Source organism: Podarcis liolepis (assembly GCF_965112155.1).
Source record: "Podarcis liolepis genome assembly, chromosome: 13".
NCBI classification, from domain to species: domain Eukaryota; kingdom Metazoa; phylum Chordata; class Lepidosauria; order Squamata; family Lacertidae; genus Podarcis; species Podarcis liolepis.
Window position 1 is genome coordinate 38,352,684 of NC_139573.1, and position 25,149 is coordinate 38,377,832.

A 25,149-nucleotide genomic window follows, 5' to 3' on the forward strand; every position below is an offset into this window, starting at 1 on the left:
CTCCGTCATATGTTGTTGGCATCCATCTGTCTTGGTGGTGAAGTCAAACTTCTGCGTCAGCAGCCCCGAAGTAACCTCTCTGGGCAGTGTGTATGGGGGTTCTGGGCTGTCCAGACGACAAGACCTGCCTATCAGCCTCAGCGATGTGGTCCAAAAGAAAGCAGAGCAATACCTTTGGTACCAGATTGGCTGCAGGAGTTGCCAGAAGGAGGCGTACAAGGCACTGTCCAACGATCTTAGGGACTCGGGATTTGTGTAGAGTTTCACTCCTTAGCCTTTTACAGTGGTACCTCTAGATGCGAATGGGATCCGTTCCGGAGCCCCGTTTGAATCCTGAAGAGAACGCAACCCGCGTCTGCGGATGTGCAGGTCGCGATTCGCCATTTCTGCGTCATTTTGAGCGTCTGCACATGCGCAAGCGGCGAAACCCGGAAGTAACGCGTTCCATTACTTCCGGCTCGTCGCGGAGCGCAACCCGAAAATGCTCAACCTGAAGCAACTTTAACTCAAGGTATGACTGTAGTACACTCTTCTGTGTTCAGCTGTTGTATGCTGCTTAGAGATAAATAAAATAATATATTTTAGAAATACTATATCTTTAAAAAAATAAATATGACGGAGGGCTTTGAAGTCTGCTAGGTTGCTTCCAAGTTTTTTTTTTTAAATAACAATTTTTATTAGTTTTCAATTACAATAATCCAATTACAGCCTCATAACAATGCCAAATTATAATACAATTACTAATACCAATCATTCAGATGCCAAATTATATAATTTAGGTGCCCCCCATGTGCTAGAATTGATGGTTTGATGATTTACTTTATTTCTGCGTTCCAAAATCTTATTAATGTCAATTACACTCCAGTCAAAATAACAATCCCTTATACAACAACTGCAATTCTAACGACTTCCATTTGTATTGACACATTAAATTATTTATAACCATACAGGTGAACCATTCAAACGATATCCTTGTTCTTCCTGTGAGCGGTAGTTATTCTGTCCTTGATGTTTCTTCTTGTCCTTGTAAAATATTATGTCTATCTTTTCCTGGTTGTTGCTGTTCTCCATCATGCCTTGGGCAGAGCTAATAGGTTGCTTCCAAGTATTGATGGCCTTCTTTGCACATGTCCTACAGGAACAACTCTTAGCTGAAATTGAGAGGATGCACATGGAGATAGACCAGTTACGCGGGCGACCTGTCTCTACCTACTCCCGGTAAGAAGACTCCTCCCCCTCTCAAATTACATTAACCGGTTTCATAGAATCATAGAATCATAGAGTTGGAAGAGACCACAAGGGCCATCGAGTCCAACCCCCTGCCAAGCAGGAAACACCATCAGAGCAATCCTGACATATGGTTGTCAAGCCTCTGCTTAAAGACCTCCAAAGTAGGAGACTCCACCACACTCCTTGGCAGCAAATTCCACTGTCGAACAGCTCTTACTGTCAGGAAGTTCTTCCTAATGTTTAGGTGGAATCTTCTTTCTTGTAGTTTGGATCCATTGCTCCGTGTCCGCTTCTCTGGAGCAGCAGAAAACAACCTTTCTCCCTCCTCTATGTGACATCCTTTTATATATTTGAACATGGCTATCATATCACCCCTTAACCTCCTCTTCTCCAGGCTAAACATGCCCAGCTCCCTTAGCCGTTCCTCATAAGGCATCGTTTCCAGGCCTTTGACCATTTTGGTTGCCCTCCTCTGGACACGTTCTAGTTTGTCAGTGTCCTTGAACTGTGGTGCCCAGTTTAGTGCAGCCCAACCCACAAAATGTCAGGGTTTCAAGAAAATCTTGTTACATGGCTCCCAAAGGGCTGAGTACCTGAAAGTCTTATTTGGTTCAGGGGGGACTGGTGGGATAAAGCCCCTTTACTTGCATGGTGGACACCCTCTTCCTGACCATCCTTGCTCATGCTTCTCATTTTTCCTGCTCCACGGAGGTCCCTGCCGGGCAGCGCGTTGGAGCTACGTTACTCCCAGGCGCCCACGCTGCCCGTGGGGGCCCACGTGGACCATTACAGCAGTGCTGGTGTGGCAAGACGTTCAAAGAAGGGCCGCTGGACCGTCAAGGATGAAGCTACCAAGGTACGGGGTTGCTGTCTAGGGCTGGGCATGAGCTCTGAAGAGGGTGGGACAGGGCACCCGGAACTGGCCCCATACATTTTGGCACGTGGGGCGAATCACAAAATGGCAGCCGCCACCCACCAGGGAAGACGGGGGTGGCAGAAGATCAACATCAGGAACAAGGGTGGGAAGAGACCATCGGCGCCTCCGATTCACCAAGTGGCAACTGTAGAGGCTGCATTGGAGAAGGGGGCTGCCAAGGGGGTGGGCACATCCGGCCTCCAAGCAGTGTGCCACAGCTGTTGCTGCCCCCATGGCAGCAGCCTTGGGTGATGCATTCCTTGGAGTTTGGATCTGCTGCCCCTGCGAATCCTGCTGCCTGAGGCAGCTGCCTCACCTTGCCTCATGTGTGGGCTGGCCCCTGGGGCACCCCAAAAAAAGAGAAAGGAGTTGGTTTGGAGTGCTGGGATGGACCCTTATATCTACGGGACCGCCTCTCCTGGTATGCCCCACGGAGGACCTTAAGGTCCATAAATAGCAACACCCTAGAGGTCCCGGGCCCTAAGGAAGTTAGATTAGCCTCAACCAGAGCCAGGGCCTTCTCAACACTGGCTCCGGCCTGGTGGAACGCTCTGTCTCATGAGACCAGGGCCCTGCGGGATCTGATTTCTTTCCGCAGGGCCTGTAAGACAGAGTTGTTCCGCCTGGCCTTTGGCTTGGAGTCAATTTGAGTCCCTCCCCCTCTTTCTTTTTTCTTTTTCCTTTCTCCTCCTGTGATGAGGCTGCATTTTAATGTTTTAATGGTGTATTTTAATCTTGTTTTTTAAATTGTATTTTAATCAACTTGTTTTTATTATTGGTTGTTAGCCGCCCTGAGCCTGGTCTTGGCTGGGGAGGGCGGGGTATAAATAAAATTTATTATTATTATTATTATTATTATTATTATTATTATTATTATTATTATTACTAGCAAAGGTCTAGTGTTTGTATCACTGGATTAGAACACTTAACTTTCCAGTTGCATTACAGTAGGAGCCACAATTGGCAGTGGTGGCAAAGGGGATTTCCAGAGCAACAAAGCTATCGCTGCCATAAACTCTTCCAGGCCCTACCACCCTCCCTGCATCCGACAATTTATTTTCGTTCCTTCTTGAGCCTGTGATTTTCCATTCCCCATCTATGCCTTTTCAGTGGTGGCACTGAAAATGTGGGATGCCCTCTCCAAATATGGAGGCCTACCAAACTCCATCTATTTTAGTTTTTAGACATCCGTTAAGGATGTTCTTGTTATGGTGTGCTTTTTAACATACGAATTTTTTAGCCTGCTAATCTGCTGTATCCTGCTTTTAATGTGGCTGTTGTTTTAAGATATCTGTTTTCATCCCAATTATCTTTTAACATTTGTCCATGTCGCTATTCTTTTTGCCGTGTTTTTTATCAGGTTCTTTGTGTATGTGTGTGCATGATTTAAACAGAAAAGTGGGACGGAAATAAAGAAGAATGCTAGAACTAGACAGTCTTGTGGATTCATGGCTTTAAATGGATAGTGCAATGGGGCCTGACAGGAGGAACTATTGCTTGTGGCAGGGCAAATGGTATAGAGCAGTAGTTACATTACTTTCTCCCCTCACATTTTTTTTCTTTCTCTCTCTCTTTTCAACCTCAATTTCCACTGGACGCCCGCCTGGTGAGTCTCCCTCTTGACATCGTTTTTGTGGCAAAGGCTGAGCTCACAGCAGTGCAGTGCCAGGGATCAGGGCAGGGGGTGAGGCGAGATGAGGGCCTTGGTTTCCATAGCAACCATGGTCCCATCACCACCCAACTGAAGTCTGTGCTGCCTTTGAGGGGTTTTGCTGCTCTCTCTGGTGGATATCCAAATATGTCATGGGGCAAATGGACCACACACCCTCCATTTCCCTTCTTCTTGCTCTTCCTCTGCAGGTGGAACCTTTTCAGGAGTGGGAACGCGCTCAACAGGCAGCTGGAGGCCCTTTCGAAGGCGGCTTGGACGGCTCGGATGAAGACGAGCGGGATCCTCTCTTCAGCTCAGCCGACCTGCTCTCCCCCAGTGGGCAGGCTGATGTGCAAACCTTGGCCATTATGCTACAGGAGCAGCTGGAAGCCATCAACAAAGAAATCAAGTGAGTTGTCTCACTTACTTTGCAGCAAGCCTGCGCAAGTATTTTCCCATGATGCACCTCTTTTCATTCCTGTCATTGAACATAGATATTTGTATACCCTCCAAGATTTTTCCAGTTTAAATAGGGATGTCCTATTCCATAATAACAATAACAACAACAACAACAACAACAATAACATTATTATTTATACCCTGCCCATCTGACTGGGTTACCCCAGCCACTCTGGGTTGCTTCCAACATATATAAAAACATAATAAAACATTAAACATTAAAAAACTTCCCTAGTCAGGGCTGCTTTCAGATGTCTTCTAAAGCTTGTATAGTTACTTATCTCTTTGGCTCGGGAAGATACCCTCCAACATTTCTCTGATGAAGATAGGAACATCCTAAGGTAAAGTGGGACATTCTGGGATCAGTTCAGAAACTGGGATGGCTTCTGTAAATCCGGGACTGACCCTGGAAAATAGGGACACTTGGGGGGGGGTCCTGTGATAATGCCTTGTTTATTCCTAAATTTAGGGTATTTGATTCAGACTGAGTTGATTTGATGTTCAGGAAATCGATGGGGCTTGTTAGTCTTGATGACTAACTTTTCATATTGATTTCAGTGGGACCTCAGTGCAAGTAACTTAGTCTGGATACAACCTAGAAGTTTTGGTTTTTGTTTAAAATGCACATGATTCAGGTCATCTTAGTGTAGATTACTGATACAATGCAAGTTGTTCTGTTCTTTATGGACAGTTAATAGAGCCTTGTTTACTTGTCCAGTTGTAGCTGGTTGAAAGCACGTCGAAGTGCAAGTAGATAAATAGGTACCACTCTGGGGGGAAGGTAAACAGCGTTTCCATGCGCTGCTCTGGTTCGCCAGAAGCAGCTTAGTCATGCTGGCCACGTGACCCGGAAGCTGTACGCCGGCTCCCTTGGCCAATAAAGCGAGATGAGCGCCGCAACACCAGAATCGGTCACAACTGGACCTAATGGTCAGGGGTCCATCTGCACACACCAGCAAATTTATTTGGGAACCTGGATTAGGAAAGCACAATAAATGAAGCAAAAGGTATTTAGATCCACTTTGTTTACTGAGTGAAGATTTCGAAAAGGGCAAGGTACAAAGAGAGAGAACAGATGGCCGTGATTATCCCAGAATTGCTCACACTTTCCCCCTCTGCTCTCCTTGCAAGGCTGATCCAGGAGGAAAAGGAATCCACAGAACAGCGGGCAGAGGAAATTGAGAGCCGGGTGACCAGCGCCAGCTTGGACGGATCCCTGGGACGCTACCGCTCGGGCACTTCCATCCCTCCCTCTGTCACCAGTTCCACTCTGGCCAGCCCGTCTCCCCCCAGCAGCGGCCATTCTACTCCCCGCTTGGCACCTCACAGCCCTGCTCGCGATGGAGAAAAAATGGTGTGTTGGGAGGTGGGCCAGGGACACAGTGGGCCTTGTCCGCTTCCTCCGTGCTTTCATTTTTGAAAGATTTCCCCTCAGGAATCTTTGTGTTGTGTGCGTTTAATCTTAAATGAGCACATAGAAGCCCCTCGTTCGCAAATGATTGGTTCGTCTGGTCCAGTATGGTGTCAGCAGAGCAGCCCTTTAAGGCCTCAGGTGGAGGGTCTTCTGGGCCTTTCTGCCAGTAATCCTTCAATTAAAGGTGCCAGAAAATGAAGCCCACTCAGGGGTTGTGTGCCTCAGAATAATAGAAGCCTGGGTGGCGGCTGACTGAATGACTTGTGGGCTTCTTTGTAGGAAACAGGGTGGTCCAGTGGCATAGCCATCAACTGTCCCTTATTTGGCGGGAAACTCCCTTATCCGAGTGCCGTGTCCCGCTGCTGTCCCTTATTGATGATGTCCCTTAAATTTCCCGGGTTTCAAAGGAAGCAGCTCCTCTCCCTCCCTCCCTGCCGGCCAGGGAGGAGGGAGGCTCCAGCTGTGTTTCTTGGCTGCGTTGCTCACCCAATATGGAGTCTAAGAACGACTTGCATGCCTTGTGCTGATCAAATCAGCCACGTTGCCTGGGGACTCGCCTTTGCTCAGTGCTTCCCAGCGGAGAGGTGACGGTGGTTTCCCTTGCTGCATCCCCTTTGCTGGGTTGCTGTGCTGTGGGAACCACCGCTTGAGGCTTCGTTTTGGCTGCTGGCTGGGCTTTCTGCCTTTGGTTCAGAGGGGCTCAGAAGTTGAACATACCTGTGCCCTGAAAATCCCTTATTTTGGCTGCTGATCCCTTATTTTTGAGGCTGCTGGTCCCTTATTTTCAAATCTGTAAGTTGACAGCTATGTCCAGTGGGCCTGCTCATTCGTTATGAACATGAGTAGGAACGAGATTAGGAAAGTGAGGGGAAGTGGATGAGTGGGCTTCATAATGTTTGTAGCAGGCCGCTGAGGCAGAATCAGATGCTCAGGTAGTCAGGGGCGCACACAGGTTCCTCAAGTGCTTTGGTTGGTTGGGAGGGTCATAAAGTTGTCAGCCTCTCTTGGCTTGAGAGATTCCCAGAGCTGCGGCCTTCCCTCTTCCCTTGCAGCGCCATGCAAGTCTCTCTTTTTTCTGCCTCTTCTCCCTCCCAGCAGAACCACGTTGCCAAGGAAGAGGGGCGAGGGTCCGAGGAGAAAGCCCTGGCCTTGTGCGAGCCCCCGGCTCCCTCCACCCCCCGCACGATGCGTCTTGAGCGCATGACCCAAGCCTTAGCTCTGCAGGCTGGATCCCTGGAAGACGGGAGGGACCTGAGAACCAGGTAGGTTGCAAGGGGTGGGACAGGACAATAGGGATCTTTTAACATATTATTCAGGCCACTTCTACCAGTGTGAACATAACTGGAGCCTTTGGTCTTCCTCTGAGGTCTTCCTCCAGGCTCCCCTCTCTCATGGAGGTTTTGGGGGGGCAATGAAGGAGAGAGCCTTTTCAGTTGTGGCTCTCTTCCTTGTGGAATGCTCTTCCCGGTGAGGTCCACCTGGCACCATTATTATTATTATTATTATTATTATTATTATTATTATTATATTATGGGCTGTCCCGTGAATCCGCTGGATGAAATAGCGGAAGAACGTTGCCTCAGGAGAGTGAGGAAAATTCTCAGGGATGATTCACCTGCCCTTAGGCAGAAGATATAGAAGCATAATTAGTCGCACCAACAGGGTAAAGAACAGCTTCTATCCATGGGCTGTTAGGCTGCTGAATGAAAAGATAACAACAGGGCAACTGACTTTCAGGTTTGGTGGGTGTGCGTCAGTAAATGAGGGGAATTTAGTCTTAAGAGAGCAGAGTGGGGGGTGCTCGTGTAATCTCACTGTATACAAGTTGTACAAGTGATAAAGTATTTCTATCATTAAAGTGGTTTTGGCGCCAGGTAAACGCGCACCTCTTTTGATGGATTATGCTTAGCAGGGGTTGGAGTGATGAGGCCAATTGACAGGGAGGAAGATCTCCTTTTAGGTTCTCATTTTAGGGTAGGAGCCTCTCTGGAGGAGCAGGCCTTTCTTATTTAGAAATAACCCCTTTATTATCCTGTCCATCTCTCTCTCTCTCTCTCTCTCTCTCTCTCTCTCTCTCTATCTCTCTCTCTCTCCACCCATCTCCTTCCATTGTCACAGCCTGGGGTCCGATGCCACCAACAGCAGCCAGGACTCCTTGCACAAATCCACCAAGAAGAAGAGCATCAAATCTTCCATCGGGCGTCTCTTTGGCAAGAAGGAGAAAGGGAGGCTGGGGCAGTTGGGCCGTGAGTCCCCCTCGCTTGGTATGCCTTTCCCAACCCAGAGCCTCAGTTCTGTTGTCGTTCCCCTGCCCTCCTGCCCGCCGTCCACATCCACTTCCTGCCTTCCCCTTCAAAAATGAATTATTTCACATGTCCCTGTGGAACCAGGCATCAGGAACCTGTGGCCTTCCCAGTGTTGCTGGGTTGCATCTCCCATCATCACTAACCACTGACCCTGCTGACCAGCTAAGGCTGATTGCAGCCTTGCCTGCTATGGAACCTGGCTGTTCCAACTATCAGTATTAGGAACTCGCAAAGAGACCTCTTGCCCCTCTGTCTCCCCACAAGAACGTTGCTCCTCAGTAACCTCTACTTGTGTGCTTATTATAGAATCCTTTAAGTTTCTAGCCCTCAAGATTTTTGAATCCAGTGTCGAGCCTGGCACCAAAAATTCCAGTTTTTGGGGCACATGCCAGGCCTCGGATAACCATTGTGGCCTTCTGAGCTGGGGTTCGCTTGTGAGCGCCACTGTTCTGTAGGTCTCAATCCCAGTCCGTGGGGCCCTTTCCAAATAATCATCTCATCGCAGATAGGAGGAGAAGGATGCTGTTCCTTTGCCAAGGCTTCTGGAGGAGCTCAGGAGAGATTCATGCTGTCTATGAACTCTTCAAGAGTCTTCCATGTCATAAGGGACCATACTCACACACAATCTCTATGTCATGCAAAGGGCCTTAGCCAAGAGCAACACACAACAGGACTTGGTGGGCAGCAGGTGGAGGGGACTGCTTGTTCATAGCAACCCCATTCTGCCCACTGATGGATCTCTTGCCTCTGGACCCCAAAAAACCTTGGCACTGATGGTAGCAAAAATGTCCAGGGATCCCCTGTCCCATAGTTGCAGCTCCCTCTGGCCTTTGATGCTGCTTGTGCCAGAACACTCAGAAATACTAGCCCTGTTCAGGTCTTCTAAATCTCTCAGGCAGTGAGAGAGAGCGCAGAGGTGAGCATGCTAGTTCAGCGTGTGCTTCACCATCCCTGTCTCCCCAAGTTGGAGGGATAACTTCTTAAGTGGAGAACATTCCTGTAATTCCACCCCCTGTGCAGTGGCGTAGCGTGGGTTGCCAGTGCCCCGGGGCTGCACAGAGAGGGGAGGGAAATGAATGGAGTGCGCATGTGCATTAAACTGCCTAACAGCGTCCACATCGCCCGGGACATCACAGGCGCAGGGTTAAGAAAAGAAGAGTCATTCCATTGTCTGAAGAGGTCACATTCTGGTTCACATGGAGAAGCTGTTCTCAATGGAGCCCAGCGACAGAAGCACAGAGCTGCATTGAGGCAGTACCGAGTGTTGACCTTTTGCACCTGGTGCAACCACCTCTGTGCCCCCATGCTATGCCACTGGCCCCATGTCATTTAGAACCCTTGGAAACCCACACGAGCTGGAAAGGCTCCCTGTGACAGATGTCACCCCTCCAACTTGGGGGCAACAACAGCAGTTTGGGGTATAGGGCAGAACTAGCACATTCACCTTCGCCACCCCAGCTCTCTCGCATGAGTCATTGGGAATGCCTGAATGGGGCTACTGCCCTCATGATGGAGGAGATTACCAGAGCAGATGGTCTAGGGTCCGTATGCCGTTCTCTGTTCGTAACTTGCCCATCTTTCTCCCTAGCTGGGACACCGTCAGACGAGATGTCGCCTGCGGATCCCCTCGGCCTTTCCAAACTGTCGGGACCAGTGGACAAAGACCGTAGGAACAAAAAGAAGTGAGACGTGGGCAGGGGTAACTGGCTGCAGGTGGCAGGGGTAGGGCAAAGGGGTGGGAGATTAGCAGGGTGAAGAGCTTCTCAGGACATGGGCTTGCGAGACCTAGTTGCGCTGGTTTGTGGATGAGTCACAAACACGCCACACGTCTGCCCCCCTCAGCTTCCTGCCTGTGAATTGAGCTTGAGTGTAAGTTTTCACTTGAGCTTGTTGTGCTGATGAACAAGGACTGTACAGTCGTACCTTGGAAGTCAAACGGAATCCGTTCCGGAAGTCCATTCGACTTCCGAAATGTTTGAAAACCAAAGCGCGGCTTCTGATTGGCTGCTATTAAAATTCATAATAGAAGCTGAAAAAGTTCCTTAAAATGCCCAGTAAAATAATTTTAAAAGTCTTTGTCAAGCAACAGAAATTCAAACAATATGGAACACACAGCTCTGGGTACATCCGGCCGTAGGTCTGAGCCATGTGGGACAACCAATAGAGAATATATAATTGGATGTAGACACCCCTTGGATTTTCAGATCTTATTTCTCTTTCTCGCAGGCATGAGCTGTTAGAAGAAGCTTGCCGGCAAGGCCTGCCCTTCGCTGCCTGGGACGGGCCCACTGTTGTCTCGTGGCTGGAGGTAATGAGGAGGGAAGGGAATGCGGGCTGCAGCAAGGAGAATTTAAACTGAGCTATGTGGATGGGGCAGAGAAGGCAGATGTTTAATCATGGGACGCAAAGTGAAAAACAGCCCAGCCCCAGCAGAATCTTTTGGGCACCAGTTAAAGCATGGCTGAAGGCCTTATTCCCATGCTGCATGGCGGCAAACCCTGCTTTGCCACTGAACAGATACACTCGACAAAGAGATATAGCCAAATAACTGCTGGGGGTGGGCACTGGTGGAGGAAGAGGAGTGCAGGAGGAGCAGACAGCCCCCGGCAGCGCGATCCCGGTGGGGTGCCATCGCCTCCCCTGCAGGCAGCGTGCCACGCCCCTGGGATGCGCACCAGCGCCACCCTGTCTGCTCTCTGCCCTGGCAGTGGCATAGTGTGGGGGGTGCAGGGGGGGTGTCCGCACCGGGCGCAACATCTGGGTGGGGGGCGCGCTCGCACTCGCAGCTCTCTGCCCCTACCTGGCTCACTCACTCTCTCTCACTGCAGTGCTGGCTGTGCGAATCCGATCCGAGCCGCTGGTTCGCCGCCCACTGTGGAGGGGGTGGGTGCCAGGCGTGCGGTGCGGAGAGAGAGCGAGGGACTATCTGGGGGAGGGACAGTGCAGCGGCCGCCCAGCGCAGCGCTGAGTGCGGGAGAGAACCACACCAGACCAGACCAGGCAGCAGCAAGAAGAAGCTGGCAGCGGCGGCAGGTTAGGGGTTAGGGGGCGCAAATTACTTGCCTTGCCCCGGGTGCTGACAACCCACACTACGCCGCTGTGCCCTGGTGCTGGAGCATGAAGCTCCGCCATTGGGTGGGGGGCAGTTGTCGGGACTGCAGCACATAAGGAAAGTCTGGATGCTCGCCTGCCTCCAGTCCCATTCCTGATTTCCCTCTCTCCTCTCCTCCAGCGCATGGCATTTACGTTTTTTAAAAGATCACTTGCAACTTCCAAGTATTGTACAGGCTGCGACCATTTTGCATGGGGGTTCTGTTCCCAGCCCCCATGTGTGTTGGTAGAGCATGTATGAGCACGCTCCATTCTGCCCCGCTCCCGTTCCACCCCACTCCCACTCTTGCATTCTTTTGGGTCCAAAATCAATGCGGCGACGGCGCATCAATTGGACACGCCCAAAATGGTTGCTGCCTGTATTTTTCAGTAGGGCCAAACTGGGTGTACTCTTTACACGATTAGCAATTTTAGAGCAAGCAGTTGGTGTGTTGAGCACAATTCAGACTGAGCCCCTGGTAGGGTCAAAATAGGTGAGTTTAGCCAGGACTCCCGCACCTGCCATTTTAATGATGATGATGATGCCATTGCTAGTTTTGGTGCTTAGTAGGTCAGTTATTTTCTTAACTTTGTTTCTTAAAGGCAGACCTTTGCTAGAAGGGGAGCTGTGGGAGTCTCAAACAGAGCAAAAGAAGAGAGATTTTAGGGGTTCTGTTTTCCCCAGAGCTGCCTCTCCTTAACCACCTTTCCCCTCCCATTTGCTCTCGACAGCTGTGGGTCGGCATGCCAGCCTGGTACGTGGCCGCCTGCCGCGCCAACGTGAAGAGCGGTGCCATTATGGCCAACCTGTCAGACACAGAAATCCAGCGGGAAATTGGCATCAGTAACCCGTTGCACCGGCTCAAGCTGCGACTGGCCATTCAGGAGATGGTGTCGCTGACCAGCCCCTCGGCCCCCGCCACTTCCCGCACGGTGAGTGAGGGCCTGCTTCTTCCGTCACCCTTTCTGTCGGAGGAGCCGAGACCAGTGAAGTTGGGACGGTTTCTTTCATTAAAAAATAATAATAATACTGATAGACATCTCCTTTCTTTTGCTGCTGCTCTTGCTAGTCTACTGGGAACGTGTGGATGACGCATGAAGAGATGGAATCTCTCACCGCCACAACAAAGCCAGTAAGTGGCGCAGCTGTGCGCATGCTGCCCTCGTGCCCGCTTGTTTCCCTGTTCCAGGATCTTACCTTGCGGTTCCTGAGCAGCAGGCAAGACTAGCAAAGGCCTTCTTCCTCTGCACTGACCTTAGCCACCAAAACTGCTCCCTCTTCTTCTCTTTCCTGCAGTTGCCTCTCCCTCCTCCTCCTTCCAGAGGCAGTGTTTAGGGCGTTGTGGTGGCACAGGGTTTGAAGCTGAGGCGGGCGCCTTCTCAAAGCCTGGTAAATGCTCGCCCAGCTTTGGGAAGAAGGTGTGAGGGCTCTGACAGCACCCTAGACCCCTTCTACCTCCTTCCCAAAGTCGAGAAAGCATCTGCCAGGCTTTGGGAAGGAGCAATGAGGGCTCTAGGACCCTGCCAGAGCCTTGCGCCTCCTCCCCAAAGCCTGGAACATGTTTAGCGGGCTTAAGCCAATGCTGCGAGGGCTGTGGGGAAGGCATCAAATGTTGGCCTTGTACAGGGCGGCATATTACCAAGATCCTCCCATGCAGCTTTCTCTGCTGCCTGCTGCCTTTGGGGTCATCTCGCTCCAAGGAACTCTGCGGCCCCTTCCTCCGAGTGGGGCATTGTGAGCAAGGCGGCCTTGGGAGAACGCCTGCGCCGCTGCCACATTTGCGGCAGCAGATACTGTTAAAAAGCTTCAGAGCGATAAACATTTGAACAGGCGCTCGCTCCCCAAGGCCACCTTGCCCACACATGCCTTGCTCTGGGGAAGGCCCCTTCCTCATGTTAAGACGCAGCTGAGTGACACAGACAGCACTTTAGCAGCCTGGCAGCTCCTTTGCTGCAGTGGCAGGGCAGCGGCAACACTCTAAAAGCCGTAAGGAGAGCAGCTGCGGAGCTGGAGCTAGTGGCTGCTTTGCCAGGGGTGTTGGTGGTCAGATGGCTGGCCGGCCAGCAAAAAGGTGGTGGGCAGCTAGGCAGGCAGTAGAAGCAGACAGGTGGGGGCACCAATCTGCTGCCTCTTCCACCTGCCGCCTGAGGCAAGAGGCTCACCTCAACTAATAGGTGGGCCGGCCCTGTGTGTGCATATGATGGCGCTTGTATGCACCTGGGAGGGCAGAAGATGGCGCTTGCCTATTTCTCTGGGGACTTACTGGGTCCTTCTTGCAAGCGGACGCTATTTATCCCTTTCTCTCCTTCTGTTGTTTTTGCAAGAGTGGGTTCTGTGCTTCCTTCGTGCATATAGAGGCAGGTGGAGGGCACTTGACGATGACACTCTAGCTTATTTCTGGTACAAATCCAGCGGGTGGACAGATCAGAAAAGTCCATAGTCATTTCGTGTTGCCACTTTTAATGCTTGGGTGCGCTTTTTAAATAAAGACAGCTTGCAGGTCAAAGGTTAGCGCACCATGTGCTAGGTTTCTGCTTGTAGGGAGCTGGCGGCGTATATGTGTGTTGTGAACAAACAGAATGATCCCAAAATATGATCCTAGCTGTATTTTAAGTGATGCAACCTATTCTGCCAAATGAGGACTCCTGTTCATTCTTCTGCATGTGCAGAGTAGGCCTGATCTGAGATCAAGGGAGACATTCTTAACTCTGAACTGTCAGTGGTCACATGTGCAAGCAAACTGTGTTTAACCCTGCCTTAACAATTCCTTTCTGCTTTCCTTCCTGCTTTCCATTTAACCTCTATCCAGGAGACAAAAGAAATCAGCTGGGAGCAGGTATGAGAGGGATCTGCACAATAGCCCTCTCTGTCCTTGCATGCCTACTTGTCTGTGGAAGAGGAGGGGGTGTGGGTTGTTTTTTGTTGCTATTGGAGAGCGTAGGGCTGGGGGAATCTGCAATACTTCAAGAGAATGGGTGGTTCTCCCATTGTGTAGATTCTCCTGTTTCAGTCTGTGGCAGAACCAACAGTTCCACCGAATTCAATGGCCATCTCCCCTTAAACCAAAAGGACTTCCCATTGTATAACACATTTAAGGATGTTCTGTGCGGTGTTTTGTTTGAACAAAATTATTAGCACAGGTGCCCTGTGTTCCATGTCTATTTAATCCGGGATGGCTGCGTTTTGGGACAGAGAAAGAGCATTACAGATCTGTTTGCACCCTTTTCTTTCTTTTGTCCCTCTCATTGTATTGCAAGTATCCGCCTGCTCTTTCTATGCTTTCTGGAAGAGGCCATCTGTGATGAGATGGCGCGAGAGCTGCTTCACACACCACCAGGGATAGGGGAAAAGGTGGGGGGTCCAAGACACATAATACTCTGCTTTGGGGAATGGGTGAAAGGGGAACTTGCCCATCTGCCCTGGGCTGAGATGCGCAAGTTCCAACAGTGCCCAGAACCCACGCCATCTTGTCGCAAGAAAGAGGGGCATGTTCCGTTCTCCGGGAATCGCACTGGAATTTAGGGAAAGCACTAATGTCTGTTGCTCAGGGATCTGCTACCTTCGTTGCACTGTAACGTCCACTAAGTCTATAAGTTGAAAAAGAAAGGGGATTAGAGAACCAATGGATTTGAAGAGCAAGTGGGCAGAAATTTTAGTTTTCCCATTTTTAGGGTGGAGAGAGGAGGGCCTGATGGGTTTTTTGCTGCTTTCCTACCCACCCACTCCGAAAGTTTGCACTTTTTTAAATTCCTGGTTCCATTTTGTCCTGAAATGGGAAAACTAATGCTAAGGACATGTGCAGCAATTTTGCTGAAGCTGGGCAGCTCTAGGTTCAGTACAGTATCTGGCTTGGGAGGCTCCCTAAGGGACATTATTAACAGCAACAGCAATAACAACAACAACAACAACAACAACAACAACAACAACAACAACAACAACAACATACCACACTTCACCCAAAGATCTCAGCTTATTGCTTCCATGAAAGAAAGGCTGGTTATAAATGCAGTAACTAAATAAATACAATACAGTAGATGCACAGAATTCAGAAGGAAGTGTTGTCCTGAGAGAGGTGAGGGGGATTGGGGAAAGGTTTGTAACTGTGTTAATTAAACAAGCATCGCTAATTGCTCAAAGCCCAAAACATACATAGTGTGTTTGTGTGCGCGCACCTCCCTCTCCCTCACACGGTCTTCCTCCCTTCTCTGTTTCCAAAGATCCTGGCATACGGTGACATGAACCACGAGTGGGTGGGGAACGACTGGCTGCCCAGCCTGGGCTTGCCCCAGTACCGCAGCTATTTCATGGAGTCGCTCGTCGATGCCCGAATGCTGGACCACCTCAACAAGAAGGAACTGCGGGGCCAGCTCAAGATGGTGGACAGCTTCCACAGGTGAAGAAGGGGAAGCCAAGGGCTTGATTGAACCTTCTTGTCAGGTTAGGGTTGACCGTGCAGTGAGGTCCGAGTCCAGTCCGAGGTCGGGGGTGCGTTATGGAGGCTGTCCGTCAAAGCTGAAGCGGGGTCCAAGGCAGGGAGTCGGGTGAGGTCAGGAACTCTGGCAGAAGAGCAGAACTGGGTGCAGGCAGGAACAGGCTACCAACAATGTTGCTCCAGCAACCTGGGACTGGGGCTGGCTGGCTTTTATCTGCCCCGAGGCATAGGGCAGCCCCGGTCCACAGGTGACTCGCCTCTCCTGGCCTGGAGGCAAGCACTCCTCCTGCGGGAACTTAGTTCCCTCCGCCTCTCTGCCCTGAGCATCTGCAACCTCAGCTTCCCCTGACGGGGCTGAGAGTGGAGCACCTGCAGGCAATGGGTCCTCCATCACCCCAGGAGCTAGAGCAGACTCAGCTGGTGCCTGCACCTGAGGATCCAGCACAGGTGAGAACCCTTCAGGCTCAAGCCCCAGCCCCGGCTCAGCTGGTTCTGGAGGCGGGGACTCCTGTGCAGGCTGGGATTCCTCAGGGTCAGCCTCCGAGTCCGAATCCCAGGCCATCACACTTCTGCAGATAAGATGTGTGCATCCACGTTGAAAATGTAGTTTTACAGAGCAGTCCTGCACCTGTTTGCTCAGGAGCAAGGGCCTACTCCTGCACGAGAGAGCAGCCTTTGTTGCGAATAAAGCTGCCTGTAATGGCTCCACACACCCGCTGCAGGGGATTCTGGGTAGGGCGAGGGTGCTGAGAATAGCGATAAGCAAGCACCAAAGTGCCCACCTCCCAAATTGTTTTCTGCCTTCTGCATTAAAACCTAAAGCTTGGAAGCTTTCAAGGGGCTTCTCTGAGCATTTGACAAGAGGCTGAATTTGAACCAAGAATTTGTCCACTCATAGTCCAGACCTGGAATCGGAATGTGGCACCCACGGGTGGCTACCAAGGCCCCAGCTGATGCCTGTGGCGCTTCAGCACCCCAAACAGTACTGGGCAGCCAGGGGTGGGAGCCGCCATTTTCATTTCCCACAATTCCCTAGAGCAAGGATGTGCCAGGGGCATTGTGGGAAATTTAAATGGCGACTCCCTGTTCTGTTGTACCCAGTACTGAACAGAATGTTGCTGCCGCTGCCACCAGATAAACCCACCAAGACAGGAAGGAGTCCAGTAAAGGGGCCCCCTTCGAACCCGGAGCCAGCCCTGTCTTAGCCACTCCACTTATATCTCAGGTGTAACCTCCGCTTCTATCTGTCTCAGGGTGAGCCTCCATTATGGGATCATGTGCCTGAAGCGGCTGAACTATGACCGGAAGGAACTGGAGAGAAGACGGGAAGAGAGCCAGAACCAAATCAAAGGTAGGCGTGGAGCAGGAAGCAAAGTCCCAGGGTCATCCTCAGGCGGTGTCTACAAATAGTGTAAATTGGGACGGCGACAAACGGATTGTGGGGTGTGCAGGACTGAGCTTGCTGCTAAGCCTGCCTCCTCTTCCCCCCCTTCCAGATGTGATGGTGTGGTCCAACGAGCGTGTGATGTGCTGGGTGCAAATGATTGGGCTGAAGGAGTTCGCCAACAACCTGATCGAAAGCGGGGTGCACGGGGCCCTCCTGGCCCTGGACGACACCTTTGATTGCAATGATTTGGCCCTGCTGCTGCAGATTCCTACCCAGAACACACAGGTGAGGAGCAGGCCTGGGAAGGCCGGATGTGGGAAGGGGAGGATTGAGGGGGAGCCTGAGGGACGAGGCAAAATGAAGGGTGCCTCGTGCAGGGGCAAATCCTGGAGCCTTGGCTCTACCTGGCCTTGGACCTCTCTTAGGTGCCTTCAGTGTGGCAAGTGGGTTCCCCTGACTTAAGAGGGGCACACACACTCGGTCCCTCTTCATCAGCCTCTGTGGCAGGTATGGGGAACACCAGTCCTAAAGGATCTAAACTGGCTCCCAATATGTTTCCGAGCACAATTCAAAGTCTTGGAAAGAGTAGGAGGCAGGTAAAAGTAAAGATATATAGGGATTAAACAACCTGGAGGAATTTGGATATGTTAGGATATAGTTCCGTTCCACCTTAAAAGGATCAGGCATAACTACAGTGGTGCCTCGCAAGACGAAATTAATCCATTCCACGAGTATCTTTGTCTAGCGGTTTTTTCGTCTTGCGAAGCAACCCTATTAGCAGCTTAGCGGATTAGCGCTATTAGCGGTTTAGCAGCTATTAAAGGCTTAGCGGATTAGCTGCTAAAAGGCTATTAAAGGCTTAGCGGCTTAGAAAAAGGGGGGGTGGAAGCGAAAAAAAATCTCAAGACTCGCAAGACATTTTCGTCTTGCGAAGCAAGCCCATAGGGAAATTCGTCTTGCAAAGCGCATTGAAAAACGGAAAACCCTTTCGTCTAGCAGGTTTTCCGTCTTGCGAGGCATTCGTCTTGCAGGGCACCACTGTATTGTGTGTCACATGCCTGTTTACTTCCAGCACAGTCTGCTGGCAACTTCCGTTTATATATTGCCTTTGCTATGTTCCTGTTTGCTGGACACGAAGGGAAGCAGACATGTTTTTCCTTTGTTCCTGAATTATGCTGAATAAACGCCTGTAAATAATGCTTACACGTGTCTCTGTCCGCCACGTCCGTTGTGAGAAGTTATTCACACTGCTGATAAGAACGTGCTGAGTCTCTAAATGTATCTGAGGCTCGTGTCGCTGATTGATGCTGTATCGCCCGGCTGCCAGCCGGTGGCTAGAGCCAGCTGGGGGCCTGCTGAATGCCCCCGTCTTCCCGGCAGTATCCCAACAGCCATTATTATTATATGTCCATGTTTTACATTTATGTTTCGTTTTATGCATGAATGTAACAGAGTACGTATTGATGGCAAGATATAACAGAAAAGCAAATAAAAAATATTATATATTAAAATTTCAAAGTCTTGGTGCTGACCTTTAAAGCTCTAAACTGCCTCGGCCCAGTATACCTGAAGGAGTGTTTCCACCCCCATTGTCCAGCCGGGACGGCCTTCTGGCAGTTCCCTCACTATGAGAAATGAAGTTTCAGGGAACCAGGCAGAGGGCCTTCTGGGTAGTGGCACACGCCCTGTTCTTCTTCTTCTGTTGCTGAACTACAACTCCCATAATCTCTGGTCTATTGGCCGTGCTTGCTGGGGCTGATGGAATTGGAGTTCAGCAACATCTGGAAGGTGAAAGCTTCCCCACCCCTTCTCTATGGGACCATAATGCCCTGGCCAATGAGATCCCCGGACGCGGGTGGCGCTGTGGGTTAAACCACAGAGCCTAGGACTTGCCGATCAGAAGGTCGGCGGTTCGAATCCCCGCGACAGGGTGAGCTCCCGTTGCTTGGTCCCTGCTCCTGCCAACCTAGCAGTTTGAAAGCACGTCAGAGTGCAAGTAGATAAATAGGTACCGCTCTGGCGGGAAGGTAAACGGTGTTTCCGTGCGCTGCTCTCGTTCGCCAGAAGCGGCTTAGTCATGCTGGCCACATGACCTGGAAGCTGTATGCGGCTCCCTCGGCCAATAAAGCAAGATGAGCGCCGCAACCCCAGAGTCGGCCACGACTGGACCTAATGCTCAGGGGTCCCTTTACTAATGAGATCCCCAGACTCTGTTTCTCCTCTCCTTGATGCTTTGGGGGCAGAGAAGGGCCAAAGGAGACCAGTACCTTGTGGAGCAGTTGCAAGGGGTCAAGCCTGAAAGGACTTCCTTCTTTTTTTTCTCTCAATTTAGGCTCGGCAGATGTTGGAAAAGGAATTTGGGAACCTCATCACTATGGGAACCGACCGGCGGCTGGATGAGGTGAGCATCTCCTCCTTCCAGAGCCTCTGGCTTGGTGACGTATTCCAACCTTTATTCTGTGCGCCCACCTATGCGTTCTTCTTTCTCTGCTTCACAGGACAGTGCCAAGACCTTCAGTCGTTCCCCATCTTGGCGGAAGATGTTCCGGGAGAAAGATCTCCGTGGTGTCAGCCCCGATTCGGCCGAGATGCTGCCGGCCAATTTCCGCACAGCCTCCGTGGCCTCCATTACCTCACCCGGGGTGCAGCTTCGTAAGATGCAGCCAGAGGGTACATGAGCCGCTGTGTGGAGAAACCTGCTTCCCTTGCGCAGGGGCTTTATATGGGCAGAGCGCAAAATGTCAGGAGCAGGCCTTGTGCTTCTTTCCACACTTTTTATTTATTTACATATTAAAATGCCTGTGCTGTCTTTCAGTATAAATCTCCTCAGGTTTACACGATATAAATAAAACGAACATTAGAAAAACAGTGACAAAATTAAGCACTTGCTGATGTCAGCAATGTCTGTTTCCCGCCCTCTGCATCTTCAGGCTGCCAGCAGGCGAGAATGATGCTTGTGAACATGTGTAAAATGATTCACTCACTACTAAACCGTTATCCCTGTGCCTCCTAATCCTTGCTCCATAACCCCAGTTCTAACCACTGTACCGACTAAGTTGGCCCATTCTTCGTCTTCTTCTTTGCAATGAAATTTTTATTTTTCAAAATAATAGAACTTTTAACAAGTGACTGGATAGTCTAGATATATAATCTCCACCAAAAAATTGCACTGAGTTTTTAGTGTCATTTCAAGCATATACTTAAGACATTAGTGGTTAATATAGCCTCTCCGCAGACAAATTTGAGTAGTTGGTGGGAGAGAATTGTTATCTCCTTCCCTTACATATGAAAACAAAGGAGACCAGGTTTCAACAAAAGGTTTGCAACACCTTTTGCTACCCTTCCAAGCCCAGTTAGCTGCTCTAATATAGCCACATCCCAATTGTTGCCAGTCCATTCTTCATTCCCACTGGAATGGCAGAGACTTTGATTTGATTTTAATGGGACCAAAGTGTGAAACAGAAGGCTGCATTGAAGTCACCAAGGTCACTGGTGCTCGTAGGGTTGCAGTGTGTCCTCTTTTTCCAGGACATGTCCTCTTTTTCAGGGGTAAAATTTCCGTCCAGGTCGATTTGTTACATTTGCCAAAATGTCTCTGGCTATACTTTCTGGATGAGACATAGACATAACTGGTGGCTGAAGACTTGCTTTCTTCTTCTCTTCTCCTGCCTCCCTCAGCAATATATCACAGCTTCTATAGCCTACATAGAGTAGGGCAGGCATAGGCAACCTTCGGCCCTCCAGATGTTTTGGACTACAATTCCCATCATCCCTGACCACTAGTCCTGTTAGCTAAGGATCATGGGAGTTGTAGGCCAAAAGGTTGCCTATGCCTGGACTAGGGGTATTTGGAATGAGTGTTTGTCATAGCACCCTCTTTTTTGCTCTTCAGAATATGGCGGACCTACATGTGGGGAAACTGTTGGAGGGTGTACTTTTCAGCGCTGCAGGGTGGGGTGGTAGGAGAAGAGATGGGCGGGGACAGTTTCCTGTGCCAAAACACCCAGGTACTGCACATGTGGCCATCCAGTGAGTGATCTTTGAAAGCTCAGGAGCGTGAGGGCCGTTTTGTTTGATTTCTTTTGCTTTTTGTTTCCTTCATCTCCCCACCCTGGTCCTTTTCACAGGGAACTCATTAGGTAGCCAACGGGCAGACAGTATGTCAGTGCGAACGTACTCCTGTTAACGCCAAGATGACTAAGGTCAGTATGTGCTATTGCTCTTTGACACTGACTACATACCTGCAGGGTACTGTGAAAGCAACACGTGCCGAAGCAGAGACTCATGCTCGAGAGCTAATGTGGTGTAGCACTTAGCGCATGGGTAGGCCAACTATAGCCCAGGGGCTGGATCTGGCCCAATCGCCTTCTAAATCCAGCCTGCGGACGGTCTGGGAATCAGCGTGTTTTTACATGAGTAGAATGTGCCCTTTTATTTAAACTGCATCTCTGGCTTATTTGTGGGGCCTGCCCGGTGTTTTTACATGAGTAGAATGTGTGCATTTATTTAAAATGCATCTCTGGGGTTATTTGTGGGGCATAAGAATTCCTTCATTCCCCCCCCCCTTGAAATCTAGCCCGGCCCCCCACAAGGTCTGAGGGACAGTGGACCAGCCCCCTGCTGAAAAAGTTTGCTGACCCCTGGCTTAGCGTATCCGATGTAGACCAGGGAGACCTGGATTCAAGTCTCTCCTCAGTCCCAGAGCACCCAGGGCCACCTTGGGCCAGCCTAACCTGCCTTGGAGGCTTGTTGTGAGAATAAAGGGGGTGGAGGACAAGTCCATACAGTGGTACCTCAGGTTAAGAACTTAATTCATTCTTGAGGTCTGTTCTTAACCTGAAACTGTTCTTAGCCTGAAGCACCACTTTAGCTAAGGGGGCCTCCCGCTCCACCGCCGCTGCCGCGCGATTTCTGTTCTAATCCTGAAGCAAAGTTCTTAACCCGAGGTACTATTTCTGGGTTAGCGGAGTCTGTAACCTGAAGCGTATGTAACCCAAGGTACCACTGTATTTGGTTACAAGGAAGGAGATTCTAACTAAACATGAGGAAGAACTTTCTGACAGCAAGAGCTGATAAATAGTAGAATATACTGCTTTGGGATGCTGTGGACTCTCCTCCCTTGGAGGTTTTTAAGCAGAGGTTGGATGGCCATCTGTCAGGGATGCTTTAGTTGTGATTCCTGCATTCCTGGGGGTTGGGCTAGATGACTGTACAGTTCTACAATTCTGTGATTCTGTGGTGCCACAAGTCCTTTGGAGGAGTGCTAAAAGCAAATCTGATAAAGTAACAAAACACCCCCTCTTCCAGAACTGTCTCCAGAGTCCATTTCGCAGCTGCTGGGACAATCATTAAAGGAGAGGAACAGGCTGGTGATGGCAATAATAATAATAATTTATTATTTGTACCTCGCCCATCTAGCTCGGTTTCCCCAGCCACTCTGGGCAGCGTCCAACAAGGATTAAAAATACATCAAAATGTCACACATTAAAAACTTCCCTGAACAGGGCTGCCTTCAGATGTCTTCTAAGTTGTTTATTTCCTTGACATCTGATGGGGGCGTGTTCCACAGGGCGGGCGCCACTACCGAGAAGGCCCTCTGCCTGGTTCCCTGTTACCTCACTTGTCGCAGTGAGGGAACCGCCAGAAGGTCCTTGGCACTGGACCTCAGCGTCTGGGCTGAACGATGGGGGTGGAGACGCCTCTTCAGGTATACTGGGCCGATGTCGTTTAGGGCTTTAAAGGTCAACACCAACACTTTGAATTGTGCTCAGAGTCAGCGAGTCAGTGAGGGTGAAATAGCGTCGGGAGCGTGTTGGTGGGGGGCCAGATCGAAAGAGCTGGCAGGTTGGCTTAGGCCTGAAGGCTAGAGGCTCCCCGTAGCTACTTCAGGAAAAGGAAACTAGCCGGTTTTGTTTCTGTAGTGCGGATGCCCATTTGCTCTGCCCCCGAGGCAATAACACCGCTTCTCCTTCCGCGCAGATGCTGCCCCCGAGTGCATCTGGCCGCCACCACGCCTTGGACAGGAGGACTCCCCGCCACCGCTGCCCCTTCCTCATCGTGTGCACCAATCCAGACTGTGAGGAGCCGCTGCTGTTGTAAAGAAGGAGAAAACGGGACCACGCGGGGAGGCTGGAGAGAGGGGAGGAGAGGGAACGAACGAGCTCCCCCCATCCCACCCTACCCCTTCCTCCTAGCAGCAGTGGCTTGTGCTCTCTGGCAAACCCTCGAAGGACTCAAGCTGAGGAGGGGGCCCGTCCCCAAATCCGCAGGGGCTGCGGGCCTCCGCCTCTGGTGTCTATTTATTGTTGTTGTCGTTCCAGGCAAGGGCATAAGAATGTGAAAGAAAATATACGCCCAGCCCTGCCCACCCCACTCCTCCACGGTAGCCTGAGCTTCTCCCTGTCCTGATTCCCAGTAGATCCAGGGGCATCTTGCATCGCCCTCCCGTTGCCACGGATCGGACTGACCAGCCCACCTGCCCTCCTTTTCCCTGCCCTCCTAAGGGTGCTAAACGTCCATTGGCACTTTTTTTTTTTACTTTTGGGTTTTTTCCTGCATTGCTGCTACAAAGGTGTACCTGGTTCCAGCTCGCGGCTGCTGGGAGGAGGTTGCTGCTCACATTAACTCTCCTGCCCCTCTTCTCAACAAGAGCAGGGAGAACAGGGTGGAGGGTGGGTGGGTGGCGGCGCAGGTACGAGGGGGGCCTGGTTTCCCTCCCTCCGTCCGCTCCGGACTCTCGACTCACGGTGGGAAATGTGAAGAGAAGTGCTGGCGGATAAAGAGCCAGGGCCCACCCGCAGCAGCTACTTGAATCGCAGAGCTCTGAGCTGGGGATGCTTGTATACTTTGCCACTGCCTTTCCCCAGAAGCGGCTGCATCTTGGCACAGGTGAACCCCTTTTAAAAACAGCTCCCCTCTTTTTCTCGCACGGCCACCAAGATGGAGCTCCCTTTCCCTCCGAGAGGACGGGCCTGGGATTTTGATGTGAGATGGAGAGGGCGGTGGGACACCCCCCCAAAAAAACACCACCTATCCGCACTATAATCCCAGCTCAGTGGTAGGACAAAACTGTATCCTGGCCAACGGTGGGCTCTTTTCTTTCTTTCTCTTAAGAGGAGCAGGGAGTCAGGATTTCAGGTTTGAGATGCTCAAACCGGAAGAGGGAGATCTCAGCCTGGGGTGGGCAATTGAACTCTGGACTTTTACAATATGGCACACAGACCCCCCCACCCCTCCCTCCAAGACTACTGTAATATAAGAGTTGTATTTTCTGTGTATATCTGTGCTGTGGAATCTTGTGTAAATTGAATTTCTTTTCGAACGCCGTTACAAGTTCTCTGTTAATTTAATAATGTGTCCTTCTCTCCCCCCCACCCCCTCCCCCCTGCACGCCCATAATTTTCATTTGATGTTTATATTTTCTGCCTTTTTTGTTTTTGTTTCGTTTTTGTTTTGTTTTTTTTCCTGGGGAGGGTGTGCGGGGGTGAGGGGCAAACCAAAGGGGGTTGTTTTGCATGAAAGTGGGGAGGGTGGGGGAGAAGAAGAAAAAAAATACAACCTTGACAAAAAATAATTAAAAAATAATTCTTATCAGGGAGATTGTGAGGGGCAAACAGGAAGCGGAGGTGGTGCAGAAGAGATATTCTGCTCGCCTCAACTCCAGTTTACCTCAAGGTGAAGGGGAGAGGATGGCGGGGCCGCAGTGGAGCGAGTGATAGGAAATGTTTAAAAAAAGAAAAAGAAAAAAAAGTTTGAAAAGATTTTCTGGGATCTCCAGATTTTTGTTTAATTCGACAGCAAGCACTCTCTTCTGAACAACAAGGAACATTGCCTGAAGGATCTCTCTCTCTTACTGGGCAACGCCCCCAAAATGTCGTTCTCTGTCACAGCCTTTATAAGCCCCCAAATCTTCTATATTCTAGCGAGACCAGCCAAAGTCTGAGGGAAATTACTACAATGCTGAGACTGCGAATCCTACTTGCCTGAGAGTCAGACCTGTTGAATTCAGGGCAGCCCTAACTATTTGTCTACTCGGAAGTAAGTCCTGGTAGCAACCACATTTGGTGTCCCTGCAATGCCACCAATGTTGAGCCAGCGTTGTGATTTTTAACAGTGCGATCCTGACATTGGTGCAATATTGCCCTCGTTTGGGGGTATCCCGAATCCTGGCTACAACTTGCATTTGGCTGCCTAATGAACTTCGTTTGATTGGTATCCTACCTCCAGCTGCCATAACTGAACCACAGGATTGCATTATAACAAA

The 25,149-nt window shown here is 50.4% G+C and overlaps 1 protein-coding gene across 20 annotated transcripts in view; it reads left to right on the forward strand.

The window, feature by feature from the left end:
- Window positions 1-25,149, forward strand: part of PPFIA3 (PTPRF interacting protein alpha 3) — a 59,045-nt gene extending 33,896 nt beyond the window's left edge. For 4 of the 20 annotated variants that reach the window (XM_083469449.1, XM_083469446.1, XM_083469459.1 and 1 more), the window contains 18 exons: window positions 1,139-1,218; window positions 1,942-2,086; window positions 4,007-4,206; window positions 5,388-5,610; window positions 6,766-6,932; window positions 7,789-7,934; window positions 9,565-9,658; window positions 10,203-10,284; window positions 11,799-11,999; window positions 12,137-12,199; window positions 13,877-13,903; window positions 15,285-15,460; window positions 16,753-16,850; window positions 16,996-17,171; window positions 19,219-19,287; window positions 19,385-19,556; window positions 21,014-21,088; window positions 22,866-25,149. In XM_083469449.1, the coding sequence (XP_083325575.1) occupies window positions 1,139-1,218; window positions 1,942-2,086; window positions 4,007-4,206; window positions 5,388-5,610; window positions 6,766-6,932; window positions 7,789-7,934; window positions 9,565-9,658; window positions 10,203-10,284; window positions 11,799-11,999; window positions 12,137-12,199; window positions 13,877-13,903; window positions 15,285-15,460; window positions 16,753-16,850; window positions 16,996-17,171; window positions 19,219-19,287; window positions 19,385-19,556; window positions 21,014-21,072 (2,178 nt within the window). In that variant the 3' untranslated portion in view covers window positions 21,073-21,088; window positions 22,866-25,149. The remainder of the gene's footprint in view (window positions 1-1,138; window positions 1,219-1,941; window positions 2,087-4,006; window positions 4,207-5,387; window positions 5,611-6,765; window positions 6,933-7,788; window positions 7,935-9,564; window positions 9,659-10,202; window positions 10,285-11,798; window positions 12,000-12,136; window positions 12,200-13,876; window positions 13,904-15,284; window positions 15,461-16,752; window positions 16,851-16,995; window positions 17,172-19,218; window positions 19,288-19,384; window positions 19,557-21,013; window positions 21,089-22,865) is intronic. The other 16 variants (XM_083469451.1, XM_083469454.1, XM_083469463.1 and 13 more) reach the window with 15 other exon arrangements.